The following is an 18495-nucleotide window of genomic DNA, read 5'->3' as shown; positions in this document are numbered from 1 at the left end:
CAGGGACTCCAGGATGCTGGACATCTGATTTATCGCTTCCCTGCAGCTCAACTTTGTACTTCCTAACACAGGGAAATCGTCCAAGTCTGAAATGAACAATATGTCCTTTTCCCTGATTTGCTATCACAATAACAACTGCACTCAAGCAAGAGGAAAAAAAAAAGCTTAAGGATGCAAATAGTGAACACAGGAATGTGAACCTGCATTACTGCTGGGGAAAAAAAAAGAAATTAGGTACTTACATTGAAAATGGCCAATTTTCTGCTAAGTAACTTTTTTACAAAAATACAAAAATATTTTTTCCCTCTTACTTGAGTGCAACAGATCTTGTGATACTATATGTTATGTTCAGTATGCACCACTTCAGAACTCCAGGTAAGGAAAAGCGGCAGTTTTTCTTTTTTCTTCCCTGATATGGGCTGACATTTCTGAAATGATCTTTGGAAATATTCTGGGGGCCATTGACATTTCGAAGGGTAAACTTAAATGACCCCTTTCTGATCTAGGGATAGCACCTCCCGTTCTAAGGTCTCTCCCGAGGACTGGACTTTTGAGACTGGAAATCTTTCTGGTGGGTGAGAACTGAATTCTAGTTTAGACCCTGGGCTTATGGGATTTCTGGTCCAGGCAGTAAGAAAGGTTTTTAGTATGCCAACTTCTTGGGGTCTCGCATCATTGCCTTCCAGATCTATTCGGGAGACCAGCGAGATGGGCATCACACGTGAAGCCGTTCCCTATTGATTTCGTAATCTTCAATCTTGGTTTCCTGAATCTTGGGGAACCCAAATGGCCTTTTCGTGGACGGACAAATGGATCTTCTCTGAAGTGCACTTCAGGGAAATCCTTTTTTAGTGTCTGCTGCTTTTGCCAAGATCTCATCCAGTACTCGGTTGAAAAAGAATTCTCCCGACATGGAATGCAGCACATCCTAGACTTTGATTAGAGATGCCCTGACTAATTTTTAAGCCAAAGTGTCCGGTGTGCTGAGGAACAAGAGCGAGCCGAAAGCCTTACCCACTCAGCTGAGGCATCTACTAAAAAATTAGCTGCTTTTTGGATAGTTGGGAAACAAGCTGGAACCTATCATGTGGGCATTTATCTTTGATCTGAGACTGCAGCTGATCCCACCATGCGATGAGACACCTCGCTGTGCACGCTACAGCAATATTAGGCTTAAATGCTGCTTCCCTTGATTCAGAGGCTCTTTATTATATTAAGGCGAAGATAAAAGGATCCCTTAAGCCTGTGTCTTCCAAGGCAAGGGCTGCTCTGCGAGATACGCGAGAAATATCTGCATCAATTATAGTGCCTTTTTCCCAGAACTATCGGGTTGGAAGGGTTACTTCCTCTTAACTCCTTTAAGAATGAAATGTTTCTCATCCGGTTTCTTCTATTCCTTTATCTGGCTTTTAATCAAGGTTTCTGTGTGCTGGGAAACAGCTCTGCCTTCTGACTTCCAAACTCCCAAACATTACGTCCTGTATCGACCTTCATCCTGGCCCTCACTTCCCTTACCAGCTTGTCCGTGTCTTCAGCAGCGAAACAGACGACCCTCATCTTCTGAAGAGGATGAGACATCTGAATAGAGGGTTCCCAGTCTTGAAGTTCATCCTCTGAATCATAGATTTTAGGTTCTTAATAAATGAAGGGGATTCATTGGGTGGGTGAGGGCAGCAGATGTAGGCATTGGGTGGGTGAGGGCAACAGACTGTGAAGGTGATGGGTGTGTGATTGCAGCAGATGATGGTGATGGGTGGGTGAGGGCAGCAGACTGTGAAGGTGATGGGTGTGTGATTGCAGCAGATGATGGTGATGGGTGGGTGAGGGGAGCAGATGGTGAAGGCGATGGGTGAGTGAGGGCAGCAGATGATGAAGACGATGGGTGGGGTGAGAGCAGCAGATGATGAAGGCGATGGATGGGTGGGTGAGGGCAGCAGACTGAAGGCGATGGGTGGGTGGGTGAGGGCAGCAGATAATGACGGCGTTGGATGGGTGAGGGCAGCACATGATGACGGCGTTGGATGGGTGAGTAGCAAATGGTGAAGGCGATGGGTGGGTGAGGGCAGCAAATGGTGAAGTGGGATGGGTGGGTGAGGGCAGCAGATGAAGGTGATGGGTGGATGAGGGCAGCAGACTGAAGGTGATGGGTGGGTGAGGGCAGCAGATGAAGGCGATGGGTGGGTGAGGGCAGCAGATGACGGCGTTGGGTGGGTGAGGGCAGCAGACAGTGAAGGCGTTGGGTGGGTGAGGGCAGCAGACAGTGAAGGCGTTGGGTGGGTGAGGGCAGCACATGATGAAGGCGTTGGATGGGCGAGGGCAGCAGATGGTGAAGGCGTTGGATTGGTGAGGGCAGCACATGAGGAAGGCGTTGGGTGGATAAGGGCAGCAGATGGTGAAGGTGTTGGGTGGGTCAGGGCAGCAGATTGTGAAGGTGATGGGTGGGTCAGGGCAGCACATGAAGGCGATGGGTGGGTGAGGGCAGCAGATGGTGAAGATGTTGGGTGTGTGAGGGCAGCACATGATGAAGGCGTTGGGTGGGTGAGGGCAGCAGATGGTGAAGGTGTTGGGTGGGTCAGGGCAGCACATGAAGGCGATGGGTGGGTGAGGGCAGCAGATGGTGAAGATGTTGGGTGTGTGAGGGCAGCACATGATGAAGGCGTTGGGTGGGTGAGGGCAGCAGATGGTGAAGGTGTTGGGTGGGTCAGGGCAGCAGATTGTGAAGGTGATGGGTGGGTCAGGGCACCACATGAAGGCGATGGGTGGGTGAGGGCAGCAGATGGTGAAGATGTTGGGTGTGTGAGGGCAGCACATGATGAAGGCGTTGGGTGGGTGAGGGCAGAAGATGGTGAAGGCGTTGATTGGGCAATGGCAGCAGATAAAGGTGTTGGATGGGTGAGGGCAGCAGATGATGAAGGCGTTGGGTGGGTGAGGGCAGCAGCGATTGAGCGACACGCAGGGCTGACACCAAAAGACACAAGGAGGCATTAATGTAAACAAGTAATTTTTTTATTGGAAGATAATCGATCGGCTCAATATGTAAACAGCAAAGTACAAGCAACTGATCAAGTGAGAGACATCGACTCCTCACCAGTCAGCAGTATATAAATGTTCACGGACCGCTAATCATAAGACGGTGGCTTAGAGGCGGACTACGCATTCACCGGCACATGTGACGCAGCACACACCACCCTTGCATTCTGTACATATGGTCGATGTCCCGCCACGTGGCTGGAGCCATCATACAATGCGACATTCACATCTCCTGCAGCAACTTCACATCCGTCTGTCGCTGGCATAATAAAAAAAAAAAAAGCTTATGACACGTCATGGGATTGGCACTTGCGCGTCTGCGCAGATCCAGCTTCTGCACATTTTAGGCTCATAAGTTCATTTGGTCAGAATTTTGGCACCATGACTGTGAAGTACGATTACATACGATATGAGTGAGCGCATAGCTATACATATATTAACCCTTATGGTCCTGGTGTTATATATGGAATATTGCTAATCCAACATTCATTCACTGAGCAGCAGAGCTGGCAGGGAAGGGTTAAATTCATTAGAAATCTTGGGGTCTGTCCCCCACTCTGTGCAAATTTCTGAATTATAAGTGCAAGCTGAGCGCTACATGAGTATTAGTGTCGGTAGTGAGGGCCAAAGCGCAGAGAGCTCCTCCTTATATTCTGCTGGTGGAGAGCCCATCATCAGCATCCCTCGTCTGAGATGAAGCCTTGGTCTCGCTGACAATCACAATGGAGGCAAATGTCCCAATAAAGGCAACTCCTGGACGGAGACACGAAACTTCATAAGTCATCATCGCCAATGCCCTCAAAGGCGTAATTTCCATGGAAGTCTTCAGCACTGACGTCATTATTGGAGCTGGAGTTGCTGATTCCACGAAGTCCGACAGAACTGAACTTACTCTGCAGGAAACAAAATGGCCGAGCTTACTCTGCGGGAACATCATATACACGAGGAATAAAACATGGCCGAGCTTACTCTGCGGAACAACATACACGAGGAATAAAACATGGCCGAGCTTACTCTGCGGAACATCACATACACGAGGAATAAAATATGGCCGAGCTTACTCTGCGGGAACATCATATACACGAGGAATAAAACATGGCCGAGCTTACTCTGCGGGAACATCATATACACGAGGAATAAAACATGGCCGAGCTTACTCTGCGGGAACATCATATACACGAGGAATAAAACATGGCCGAGCTTACTCTGCGGGAACATCACATACACGAGGAATAAAACATGGCCGAGCTTACTCTGCGGGAACATCATATACACGAGGAATAAAACATGGCCGAGCTTACTCTGCGGGAACATCATATACACGAGGAATAAAACATGGCCGAGCTTACTCTGCGGGAACAACATATACACGAGGAATAAAACATGGCCGAGCTTACTCTGCGGGAACATCATATACACGAGGAATAAAACATGGCCGAGCTTACTCTGCGGAACATCACATACACGAGGAATAAAACATGGCTGAGCTTACTCTGCGGGAACATCACATACACGAGGTATAAAACATGGCCGAGCTTACTCTGCGGGAACATCACATACACGAGGAATAAAACATGGCCGAGCTTACTCTGCGGGAACATCAGATACACGAGGAATAAAACATGGCTGAGCTTACTCTGCGGGAACATCACATACACGAGGAATAAAACATGGCTGAGCTTACTCTGCGGGAACATCATATACACGAGGAATAAAACATGGCCGAGCTTACTCTGCGGGAACATCATATACATGAGGAATAAAACATGGCCGAGCTTACTCTGCGGAACATCACATACACGAGGAATAAAATATGGCCGAGCTTACTCTGCGGGAACATCATATACACGAGGAATAAAACATGGCCGAGCTTACTCTGCGGGAACATCATATACACGAGGAATAAAACATGGCCGAGCTTACTCTGCGGGAACATCATATACACGAGGAATAAAACATGGCCGAGCTTACTCTGTGGAACATCACATACACGAGGAATAAAACATGGCCGAGCTTACTCTGCGGAACATCACATACACGAGGAAAAAAACATGGCCGAGCTTACTCTACGGGAACATCATATACACGAGGAATAAAACATGGCCGAGCTTACTCTGCGGGAACATCATATACACGAGGAATAAAACATGGCCGAGCTTACTCTGCGGGAACATCATATACACGAGGAATAAAACATGGCCGAGCTTACTCTGCGGAACAACATACACGAGGAATAAAACATGGCTGAGCTTACTCTGCGGAACATCATATACACGAGGAATAAAACATGGCCGAGCTTACTCTGCAGGAACATCATATACACGAGGAATAAAACATGGCCGAGCTTACTCTGCGGAACATCATATACACGAGGTATAAAACATGGCTGAGCTTACTCTGCGGAACATCACATACACGAGGAATAAAACATGGCCGAGCTTACTCTGCAGGAACATCATATACACGAGGAATAAAACATGGCTGAGCTTACTCTGCGGAACATCACATACACGAGGAATAAAACATGGCCGAGCTTACTCTGCGGGAACATCATATACACGAGGTATAAAACATGGCTGAGCTTACTCTGCGGAACATCATATACACGAGGAATAAAACATGGCCGAGCTTACTCTGCGGAACATCACATACACGAGGAATAAAACATGGCCGAGCTTACTCTGCGGGAACAACACACACGAGGAATAAAACATGGCTGAGCTTACTCTGCGGGAACAATATACACGAGGAATAAAACATGTCTGAGCTTACTCTGCAGGAACATCATATACACGAGGAATAAAACATGGCTGAGCTTACTCTACGGGAACATCATATACACGAGGAATAAAACATGGCTGAGCTTACTCTGCGGGAACATCATATACACGAGGAATAAAACATGGCTGAGCTTACTCTACGGGAACATCATATACACGAGGAATAAAACATGGCTGAGCTTACTCTGCGGGAACAACATACACGAGGAATAAAACATGGCTGAGCTTACTCTGCGGGAACATCACATACACGAGGAATAAAACATGGCCGAGCTTACTCTGCGGGAACATCACATACACGAGGAATAAAACATGGCCGAGCTTACTCTGCGGAACATCATATACACGAGGAATAAAACATGGCCGAGCTTACTCTGCGGAACAACATACACGAGGAATAAAACATGGCCGAGCTTACTCTGCGGGAACATCACATACACGAGGAATAAAACATGGCCGAGCTTACTCTGCGGGAACATCATATACAAGAGGAATAAAACATGGCTGAGCTTACTCTGCGGGAACATCATATACACGAGGAATAAAACATGGCCGAGCTTACTCTGCGGGAACATCATATACACGAGGAATAAAACATGGCCGAGCTTACTCTGCGGAACAACATATACACGAGGAATAAAACATGGCCGAGCTTACTCTGCGGGAACAACATACACGAGGAATAAAACATGGCCGAGCTTACTCTGCGGGAACATCATATACACGAGGAATAAAACATGGCTGAGCTTACTCTACGGGAACATCATATACACGAGGAATAAAACATGGCCGAGCTTACTCTGCAGAACATCATATACACGAGGAATAAAACATGGCCGAGCTTACTCTGCGGAACATCACATACACGAGGAATAAAACATGGCCGAGCTTACTCTGCGGAACATCACATACACGAGGAATAAAACATGGCCGAGCTTACTCTGCAGAACAACATACACGAGGAATAAAACATGGCCGAGCTTACTCTGCGGGAACATCATATACACGAGGAATAAAACATGGCCGAGCTTACTCTGCGGGAACATCATATACACGAGGAATAAAACATGGCCGAGCTTACTCTACGGGAACATCATATACACGAGGAATAAAACATGGCTGAGCTTACTCTGCGGGAACATCATATACACGAGGAATAAAACATGGCTGAGCTTACTCTGCGGGAACATCATATACACGAGGAATAAAACATGGCCGAGCTTACTCTGCGGGAACATCATATACACGAGGAATAAAACATGGCTGAGCTTACTCTGCGGGAACATCATATACACGAGGAATAAAACATGGCTGAGCTTACTCTGCGGGAACATCATATACACGAGGAATAAAACATGGCTGAGCTTACTCTGCGGGAACATCATATACACGAGGAATAAAACATGGCTGAGCTTACTCTGCGGAACAACATATACACGAGGAATAAAACATGGCTGAGCTTACTCTGCGGGAACATCATATACACGAGGAATAAAACATGGCTGAGCTTACTCTGCGGGAACATCATATACACGAGGAATAAAACATGGCCGAGCTTACTCTGCGGGAACATCATATACACGAGGAATAAAACATGGCCGAGCTTACTCTGCGGAACATCACATACACGAGGAATAAAACATGGCTGAGCTTACTCTGCGGAACATCATATACACGAGGAATAAAACATGGCTGAGCTTACTCTGCGGAACATCACATACACGAGGAATAAAACATGGCTGAGCTTACTCTGCGGAACAACATATACACGAGGAATAAAACATGGCCGAGCTTACTCTGCGGAACAACATACACGAGGAATAAAACATTGCCGAGCTTACTCTGCGGGAACAACATATACACGAGGAATAAAACATGGCCGAGCTTACTCTGCAGAACATCATATACACGAGGAATAAAACATGGCTGAGCTTACTCTGCGGAACAACACACACGAGGAATAAAACATGGCTGAGCTTACTCTGCGGAACATCATATACACGAGGAATAAAACATGGCTGAGCTTACTCTGCAGAACATTACACACACGAGGAATAAAACATGGCTGAGCTTACTCTGCGGAACATCATATACACGAGGAATAAAACATTGCCGAGCTTACTCTGCGGAACAACATATACACGAGGAATAAAACATGGCTGAGCTTACTCTGCGGGACATCACATACACGAGGAATAAAACATGGCCGAGCTTACTCTGCGGGAACATCATATACACGAGGAATAAAACATGGCTGAGCTTACTCTGCGGGAACAACATACACACGAGGAATAAAACATGGCCGAGCTTACTCTGCGGGAACATCATATACACGAGGAATAAAACATGGCCGAGCTTACTCTGCGGGAACATCATATACACGAGGAATAAAACATGGCCGAGCTTACTCTACGGGAACATCATATACACGAGAAATAAAACATGGCCGAGCTTACTCTGCAGGAACATCACATACACGAGGAATAAAACATGGCTGAGCTTACTCTGCGGGAACATTACATACACGAGGAATAAAACATGGCTGAGCTTACTCTGCGTGAACATCACATACACGAGGAATAAAACATGGCCGAGCTTACTCTGCAGAACATTACACACACGAGGAATAAAACATGGCTGAGCTTACTCTGCGGAACAACACACACGAGGAATAAAACATGGCTGAGCTTACTCTGCGGAACAACATACACGAGGAATAAAACATGGCTGAGCTTACTCTGCGGGAACAACATATACACGAGGAATAAAACATGGCTGAGCTTACTCTGCGGGAACATCATATACACGAGGAATAAAACATGGCCGAGCTTACTCTGCGGGAACATCATATACACGAGGTATAAAACATGGCCGAGCTTACTCTGCGGGAACATCATATACACGAGGAATAAAACATGGCCGAGCTTACTCTGCAGAACATTACACACACGAGGAATAAAACATGGCTGAGCTTACTCTGCGGAACAACACACACGAGGAATAAAACATGGCTGAGCTTACTCTGCGGAACAACATACACGAGGAATAAAACATGGCTGAGCTTACTCTGCGGGAACATCATATACACGAGGAATAAAACATGGCCGAGCTTACTCTGCGGGAACATCATATACACGAGGTATAAAACATGGCCGAGCTTACTCTGCGGGAACATCATATACACGAGGAATAAAACATGGCTGAGCTTACTCTACGGGAACATCATATACACGAGGTATAAAACATGGCCGAGCTTACTCTGCGGGAACATCATATACACGAGGTATAAAACATGGCCGAGCTTACTCTACGGGAACATCATATACACGAGGTATAAAACATGGCTGAGCTTACTCTACGGGAACATCATATACACGAGGTATAAAACATGGCCGAGCTTACTCTGCGGGAACATCATATACACGAGGTATAAAACATGGCCGAGCTTACTCTGCGGGAACATCATATACACGAGAAATAAAACATGGCCGAGCTTACTCTGCAGGAACATCACATACACGAGGAATAAAACATGGCTGAGCTTACTCTGCGTGAACATCACATACACGAGGAATAAAACATGGCCGAGCTTACTCTACGGGAACATCATATACACGAGGAATAAAACATGGCCGAGCTTACTCTGCGGGAACATCATATACACGAGGAATAAAACATGGCCGAGCTTACTCTGCGGGAACATCATATACACGAGGAATAAAACATGGCCGAGCTTACTCTACGGGAACATCATATACACGAGGAATAAAACATGGCCGAGCTTACTCTGCGGGAACATCATATACACGAGGAATAAAACATGGCCGAGCTTACTCTGCGGGAACATCATATACACGAGGAATAAAACATGGCTGAGCTTACTCTGCGGGAACATCATATACACGAGGAATAAAACATGGCTGAGCTTACTCTGCGGGAACATCATATACACGAGGAATAAAACATGGCCGAGCTTACTCTGCGGAACATCACATACACGAGGAATAAAACATGGCCGAGCTTACTCTGCGGGAACATCATATACACGAGGAATAAAACATGGCCGAGCTTACTCTGCGGGAACATCATATACACGAGGAATAAAACATGGCTGAGCTTACTCTGCGGGAACATCATATACACGAGGAATAAAACATGGCTGAGCTTACTCTGCGGGAACATCATATACACGAGGAATAAAACATGGCCGAGCTTACTCTGCGGAACATCACATACACGAGGAATAAAACATGGCCGAGCTTACTCTGCGGAACAACATATACACGAGGAATAAAACATGGCCGAGCTTACTCTGCGGGAACAACATATACACAAGGAATAAAACATGGCCGAGCTTACTCTGCGGAACAACATACACGAGGAATAAAACATGGCCGAGCTTACTCTGCGGAACATCATATACACGAGGAATAAAACATGGCTGAGCTTACTCTGCGGAACAACATACACGAGGAATAAAACATGGCTGAGCTTACTCTGCGGAACAACATACACGAGGAATAAAACATGGCCGAGCTTACTCTGCGGAACAACATATACACGAGGAATAAAACATGGCCGAGCTTACTCTGCGGGAACATCACATACACGAGGAATAAAACATGGCTGAGCTTACTCTGCGGGAACATCACATACACGAGGAATAAAACATGGCTGAGCTTACTCTGCGGGAACATCATATACACGAGGTATAAAACATGGCTGAGCTTACTCTGCGGGAACAACATACACGAGGAATAAAACATGGCCGAGCTTACTCTGCGGGAACATCACATACACGAGGAATAAAACATGGCCGAGCTTACTCTGCAGGAATATTATATACACGAGGAATAAAACATGGCCGAGCTTACTCTGCGGGAACATCACATACACGAGGAATAAAACATGGCCGAGCTTACTCTGCGTGAACATCACATACACGAGGAATAAAACATGGCCGAGCTTACTCTGCGGAACAACATATACACGAGGAATAAAACATGGCCGAGCTTACTCTGCGGAACATCACATACACGAGGAATAAAACATGGCCGAGCTTACTCTGCGGGAACAACATATACACGAGGAATAAAACATGGCTGAGCTTACTCTGCGGGAACATCATATACACGAGGAATAAAACATGGCTGAGCTTACTCTGCGGGAACATCATATACACGAGGAATAAAACATGGGCGAGCTTACTCTGCGGGAACATCATATACACGAGGAATAAAACATGGCCGAGCTTACTCTGCGGGAACATCACATACACGAGGAATAAAACATGGCTGAGCTTACTCTGCGGGAACATCATATACACGAGGAATAAAACATGGCCGAGCTTACTCTGCGGGAACATCATACACGAGGAATAAAACATGGCCGAGCTTACTCTGCGGAACATCATATACACGAGGAATAAAACATGGCCGAGCTTACTCTGCGGAACATCATATACACGAGGAATAAAACATGGCCGAGCTTACTCTGCGGGAACATCATACACGAGGAATAAAACATGGCCGAGCTTACTCTGCGGAACATCATATACACGAGGAATAAAACATGGCCGAGCTTACTCTGCGGGAACATTACATACACGAGGAATAAAACATGGCTGAGCTTACTCTGCGGAACATCATATACACGAGGAATAAAACATGGCCGAGCTTACTCTGCGGAACATCATATACACGAGGAATAAAACATGGCCGAGCTTACTCTGCGGAACATCATATACACGAGGAATAAAACATGGCCGAGCTTACTCTGCGGGAACATCATACACGAGGAATAAAACATGGCCGAGCTTACTCTGCGGAACATCATATACACGAGGAATAAAACATGGCCGAGCTTACTCTGCGGGAACATTACATACACGAGGAATAAAACATGGCTGAGCTTACTCTGCGGAACATCATATACACGAGGAATAAAACATGGCCGAGCTTACTCTGCGGGAACATCATATACACGAGGAATAAAACATGGCCGAGCTTACTCTGCGGGAACAACATATATACGAGGAATAAAACATGGCCGAGCTTACTCTGCGGAACATCACATACACGAGGAATAAAACATGGCTGAGCTTACTCTGCGTGAACATCACATACACGAGGTATAAAACATGGCCGAGCTTACTCTGCGGAACATCACATACACGAGGAATAAAACATGGACGAGCTTACTCTGCGGAACAACATACAAGAGGAATAAAACATGGCCGAGCTTACTCTGCGGAACATCATATACACGAGGAATAAAACATGGCTGAGCTTACTCTGCGGAACAACATACACGAGGAATAAAACATGGCCGAGCTTACTCTGCGGAACATCACATACACGAGGAATAAAACATGGCCGAGCTTACTCTGCGGAACAACATATACACGAGGAATAAAACATGGCCGAGCTTACTCTGCGGAACATCACATACACGAGGAATAAAACATGGCCGAGCTTACTCTGCGGGAACAACATATACACGAGGAATAAAACATGGCCGAGCTTACTCTGCGGGAACATCATATACACGAGGAATAAAACATGGCTGAGCTTACTCTGCGGGAACATTACATACACGAGGAATAAAACATGGCTGAGCTTACTCTGCGGAACATCATATACACGAGGAATAAAACATGGCCGAGCTTACTCTGCGGAACATCACATACACGAGGAATAAAACATGGCCGAGCTTACTCTGCGGGAACAACATACACGAGGAATAAAACATGGCCGAGCTTACTCTGCGGAACATCACATACACGAGGAATAAAACATGGCTGAGCTTACTCTGCGTGAACATCACATACACGAGGTATAAAACATGGCCGAGCTTACTCTGCGGAACAACATACAAGAGGAATAAAACATGGCCGAGCTTACTCTGCGGAACATCATATACACGAGGAATAAAACATGGCCGAGCTTACTCTGCAGAACAACATACACGAGGAATAAAACATGGCCGAGCTTACTCTGCGGGAACATCACATACACGAGGAATAAAACATGGGCGAGCTTACTCTGCGGAACAACATACACGAGGAATAAAACATGGCTGAGCTTACTCTGCGGAACAACATATACACGAGGAATAAAACATGGCCGAGCTTACTCTGCGGGAACATCACATACACGAGGAATAAAACATGGCCGAGCTTACTCTGCGGGAACATCATATACACGAGGAATAAAACATGGGCGAGCTTACTCTGCGGGAACAACATACACGAGGAATAAAACATGGCTGAGCTTACTCTGCGGGAACAACATATACACGAGGAATAAAACATGGCTGAGCTTACTCTGCGGGAACATCATATACACGAGGAATAAAACATGGCCGAGCTTACTCTGCGGAACATCATATACACGAGGAATAAAACATGGCCGAGCTTACTCTGCGGGAACATCACATACACGAGGAATAAAACATGGCTGAGCTTACTCTGCGGGAACATCATATACACGAGGAATAAAACATGGCTGAGCTTACTCTGCGGAACAACATATACACGAGGAATAAAACATGGCTGAGCTTACTCTGCGGGAACAACATACACGAGGAATAAAACATGTCTGAGCTTACTCTGCGGGAACAACATACACGAGGAATAAAACATGGCCGAGCTTACTCTGCGGAACAACATACACGAGGAATAAAACATGGCTGAGCTTACTCTGCGGGAACAACATACACGAGGAATAAAACATGGCTGAGCTTACTCTGCGGGAACAACATATACACGAGGAATAAAACATGGCTGAGCTTACTCTGCGGGAACATCATATACACGAAGAATAAAACATGGCTGAGCTTACTCTGCGGGAACATCATATACACGAGGAATAAAACATGGCTGAGCTTACTCTGCGGGAACATCATATACACGAGGAATAAAACATGGCTGAGCTTACTCTGCGGGAACAACATATACACGAGGAATAAAACATGGCTGAGCTTACTCTGCGGGAACATCATATACACGAGGAATAAAACATGGCCGAGCTTACTCTGCGGAACATCATATACACGAGGAATAAAACATGGCCGAGCTTACTCTGCGGGAACATCATATACACGAGGAATAAAACATGGCCGAGCTTACTCTGCGGAACATCACATACACGAGGAATAAAACATGGCCGAGCTTACTCTGCGGAACAACATACACGAGGAATAAAACATGGCCGAGCTTACTCTGCGGAACAACATACACGAGGAATAAAACATGGCCGAGCTTACTCTGCAGAACATCATATACACGAGGAATAAAACATGGCCGAGCTTACTCTGCGGAACAACATACACGAGGAATAAAACATGGCCGAGCTTACTCTACGGAACATCACATACACGAGGAATAAAACATGGCCGAGCTTACTCTGCGGAACATCATATACACGAGGAATAAAACATGGCCGAGCTTACTCTGCGGAACAACATACACGAGGAATAAAACATGGCCGAGCTTACTCTGCGGGAACAACATATACACGAGGAATAAAACATGGCTGAGCTTACTCTGCGGGAACAACATATACACGAGGAATAAAACATGGCCGAGCTTACTCTACGGGAACATCATATACACGAGGAATAAAACATGGCCGAGCTTACTCTGCGGAACATCATATACACGAGGAGTAAAACATGGCTGAGCTTACTCTGCGGGAACAATATACACGAGGAATAAAACATGGCTGAGCTTACTCTGCGGGAACATCACATACACGAGGAATAAAACATGGGCGAGCTTACTCTGCGGAACAACATACACGAGGAATAAAACATGGCTGAGCTTACTCTGCGGAACAACATATACACGAGGAATAAAACATGGCCGAGCTTACTCTGCGGGAACATCACATACACGAGGAATAAAACATGGCCGAGCTTACTCTGCGGGAACATCATATACACGAGGAATAAAACATGGGCGAGCTTACTCTGCGGGAACATCATATACACGAGGAATAAAACATGGCTGAGCTTACTCTGCGGGAACAACATACACGAGGAATAAAACATGGCTGAGCTTACTCTGCGGGAACAACATATACACGAGGAATAAAACATGGCTGAGCTTACTCTGCGGGAACATCATATACACGAGGAATAAAACATGGCCGAGCTTACTCTGCGGAACATCATATACACGAGGAATAAAACATGGCCGAGCTTACTCTGCGGGAACATCACATACACGAGGAATAAAACATGGCTGAGCTTACTCTGCGGGAACATCATATACACGAGGAATAAAACATGGCTGAGCTTACTCTGCGGAACAACATATACACGAGGAATAAAACATGGCTGAGCTTACTCTGCGGGAACAACATACACGAGGAATAAAACATGGCCGAGCTTACTCTGCGGAACAACATACACGAGGAATAAAACATGGCTGAGCTTACTCTGCGGGAACAACATACACGAGGAATAAAACATGGCCGAGCTTACTCTGCGGGAACATCACATACACGAGGAATAAAACATGGCCGAGCTTACTCTGCGGGAACAACATATACACGAGGAATAAAACATGGCTGAGCTTACTCTGCGGGAACATCATATACACGAAGAATAAAACATGGCTGAGCTTACTCTGCGGGAACATCATATACACGAGGAATAAAACATGGCTGAGCTTACTCTGCGGGAACATCATATACACGAGGAATAAAACATGGCTGAGCTTACTCTGCGGGAACAACATATACACGAGGAATAAAACATGGCTGAGCTTACTCTGCGGGAACATCATATACACGAGGAAAAAAACATGGCCGAGCTTACTCTGCGGAACATCATATACACGAGGAATAAAACATGGCCGAGCTTACTCTGCGGAACAACATACACGAGGAATAAAACATGGCCGAGCTTACTCTGCGGAACAACATACACGAGGAATAAAACATGGCCGAGCTTACTCTGCGGAACAACATACACGAGGAATAAAACATGGCCGAGCTTACTCTGCAGAACATCATATACACGAGGAATAAAACATGGCCGAGCTTACTCTGCGGAACAACATACACGAGGAATAAAACATGGCCGAGCTTACTCTACGGAACATCACATACACGAGGAATAAAACATGGCCGAGCTTACTCTGCGGGAACATCACATACACGAGGAATAAAACATGGCCGAGCTTACTCTGCGGAACAACATACACGAGGAATAAAACATGGCCGAGCTTACTCTGCGGGAACAACATATACACGAGGAATAAAACATGGCTGAGCTTACTCTGCGGGAACAACATATACACGAGGAATAAAACATGGCCGAGCTTACTCTGCGGAACAACATACACGAGGAATAAAACATGGCCGAGCTTACTCTGCGGGAACAACATACACGAGGAATAAAACATGGCTGAGCTTACTCTGCGGAACATCACATACACGAGGAATAAAACATGGCCGAGCTTACTCTGCGGAACATCATATACACGAGGAATAAAACATGGCTGAGCTTACTCTGCGGAACATCATATACACGAGGAATAAAACATGGGCGAGCTTACTCTGCGGAACAACATATACACGAGGAATAAAACATGGCCGAGCTTACTCTGCGGGAACATCATATACACGAGGAATAAAACATGGCTGAGCTTACTCTGCGGAACAACATACACGAGGAATAAAACATGGCTGAGCTTACTCTGCGGAACATCATATACACGAGGAATAAAACATGGCCGAGCTTACTCTGCGGGAACATCACATACACGAAGAATAAAACATGGCCGAGCTTACTCTGCGGAACATCATATACACGAGGAATAAAACATGGTCGAGCTTACTCTGCGGAACATCATATACACGAGGAATAAAACATGGCCGAGCTTACTCTGCGGAACATCATATACACGAGGAATAAAACATGGCTGAGCTTACTCTGCGGAACAACATACACGAGGAATAAAACATGGCCGAGCTTACTCTGCGGAACATCATATACACGAGGAATAAAACATGGCTGAGCTTACTCTGCGGGAACATCATATACACGAGGAATAAAACATGGTCGAGCTTACTCTACGGAACATCATATATACGAGGAATAAAACATGGCCGAGCTTACTCTGCGGGAACAACATATACACGAGGAATAAAACATGGCCGAGCTTACTCTGCGGAACAACATACACGAGGAATAAAACATGGCCGAGCTTACTCTGCGGAACAACATACACGAGGAATAAAACATGGCCGAGCTTACTCTGCGGAACAACATATACACGAGGAATAAAACATGGCTGAGCTTACTCTGCGGGAACATTACATACACGAGGAATAAAACATGGCCGAGCTTACTCTGCGGGAACATCATATACACGAGGAATAAAACATGGCCGAGCTTACTCTGCGGGAACATCACATACACGAGGAATAAAACATGGCCGAGCTTACTCTGCGGGAACATCATATACACGAGGAATAAAACATGGCTGAGCTTACTCTGCGGAACAACATATACACGAGGAATAAAACATGGCTGAGCTTACTCTGCGGGAACAACATATACACGAGGAATAAAACATGGCTGAGCTTACTCTACGGGAACATCATATACACGAGGAATAAAACATGGCCGAGCTTACTCTACGGGAACATCATATACACGAGGAATAAAACATGGCCGAGCTTACTCTGCGGGAACATCATATACACGAGGAATAAAACATGGCTGAGCTTACTCTGCGGGAACATCATATACACGAGGAATAAAACATGGCCGAGCTTACTCTGCGGGAACATCATATACACGAGGAATAAAACATGGCTGAGCTTACTCTGCGGGAACATCATATACACGAGGAATAAAACATGGCCGAGCTTACTCTACGGGAACATCATATACACGAGGAATAAAACATGGCTGAGCTTACTCTGCGGGAACATCATATACACGAGGAATAAAACATGGCCGAGCTTACTCTGCGGGAACATCATATACACGAGGAATAAAACATGGCCGAGCTTACTCTGCGGGAACATCACATACACGAGGAATAAAACATGGCCGAGCTTACTCTGCGGAACAACATATACACGAGGAATAAAACATGGCCGAGCTTACTCTGCGGAACAACATATACACGAGGAATAAAACATGGCCGAGCTTACTCTGCGGGAACAACATACACGAGGAATAAAACATGGCCGAGCTTACTCTGCGGGAACATCATATACATGAGGAATAAAACATGGCCGAGCTTACTCTGCGGAACATCATATACACGAGGAATAAAACATGGCCGAGCTTACTCTGCGGAACATCATATACACGAGGAATAAAACATGGCCGAGCTTACTCTGCGGAACAACATATACACGAGGAATAAAACATGGCCGAGCTTACTCTGCGGGAACAACATACACGAGGAATAAAACATGGCCGAGCTTACTCTGCGGGAACATCATATACATGAGGAATAAAACATGGCCGAGCTTACTCTGCGGAACATCACATACACGAGGAATAAAACATGGCCGAGCTTACTCTGCGGAACAACATATACACGAGGAATAAAACATGGCTGAGCTTACTCTGCGGGAACATCACATACACGAGGAATAAAACATGGCCGAGCTTACTCTGCGGGAACATCACATACACGAGGAATAAAACATGGCCG

The 18495-nt window shown here is 45.9% G+C and overlaps 1 protein-coding gene across 1 annotated transcript in view; it reads right to left on the bottom strand.

Annotated features, from left to right (window-relative positions):
* Positions 1-2990: 2990 nt before the first annotated feature.
* The window catches only part of SNX17 (sorting nexin 17), a 60509-nt gene continuing 45004 nt past the window's right edge, over positions 2991-18495 (bottom strand). The window contains exon 15 of the mRNA XM_075338887.1: positions 2991-3923. Coding sequence (XP_075195002.1) covers positions 3804-3923 — 120 coding nt within the window. The 3' untranslated portion in view covers positions 2991-3803. The remainder of the gene's footprint in view (positions 3924-18495) is intronic.

The sequence above is a fragment of the Anomaloglossus baeobatrachus genome, chromosome 3 (genome assembly GCF_048569485.1).
Source record: "Anomaloglossus baeobatrachus isolate aAnoBae1 chromosome 3, aAnoBae1.hap1, whole genome shotgun sequence".
In the NCBI taxonomy this organism is placed as follows: Eukaryota; Metazoa; Chordata; class Amphibia; order Anura; family Aromobatidae; genus Anomaloglossus; species Anomaloglossus baeobatrachus.
The sequence above is the reverse complement of the archived record's forward strand: the minus strand, read 5'-3'. Positions and strand labels throughout refer to the sequence as shown.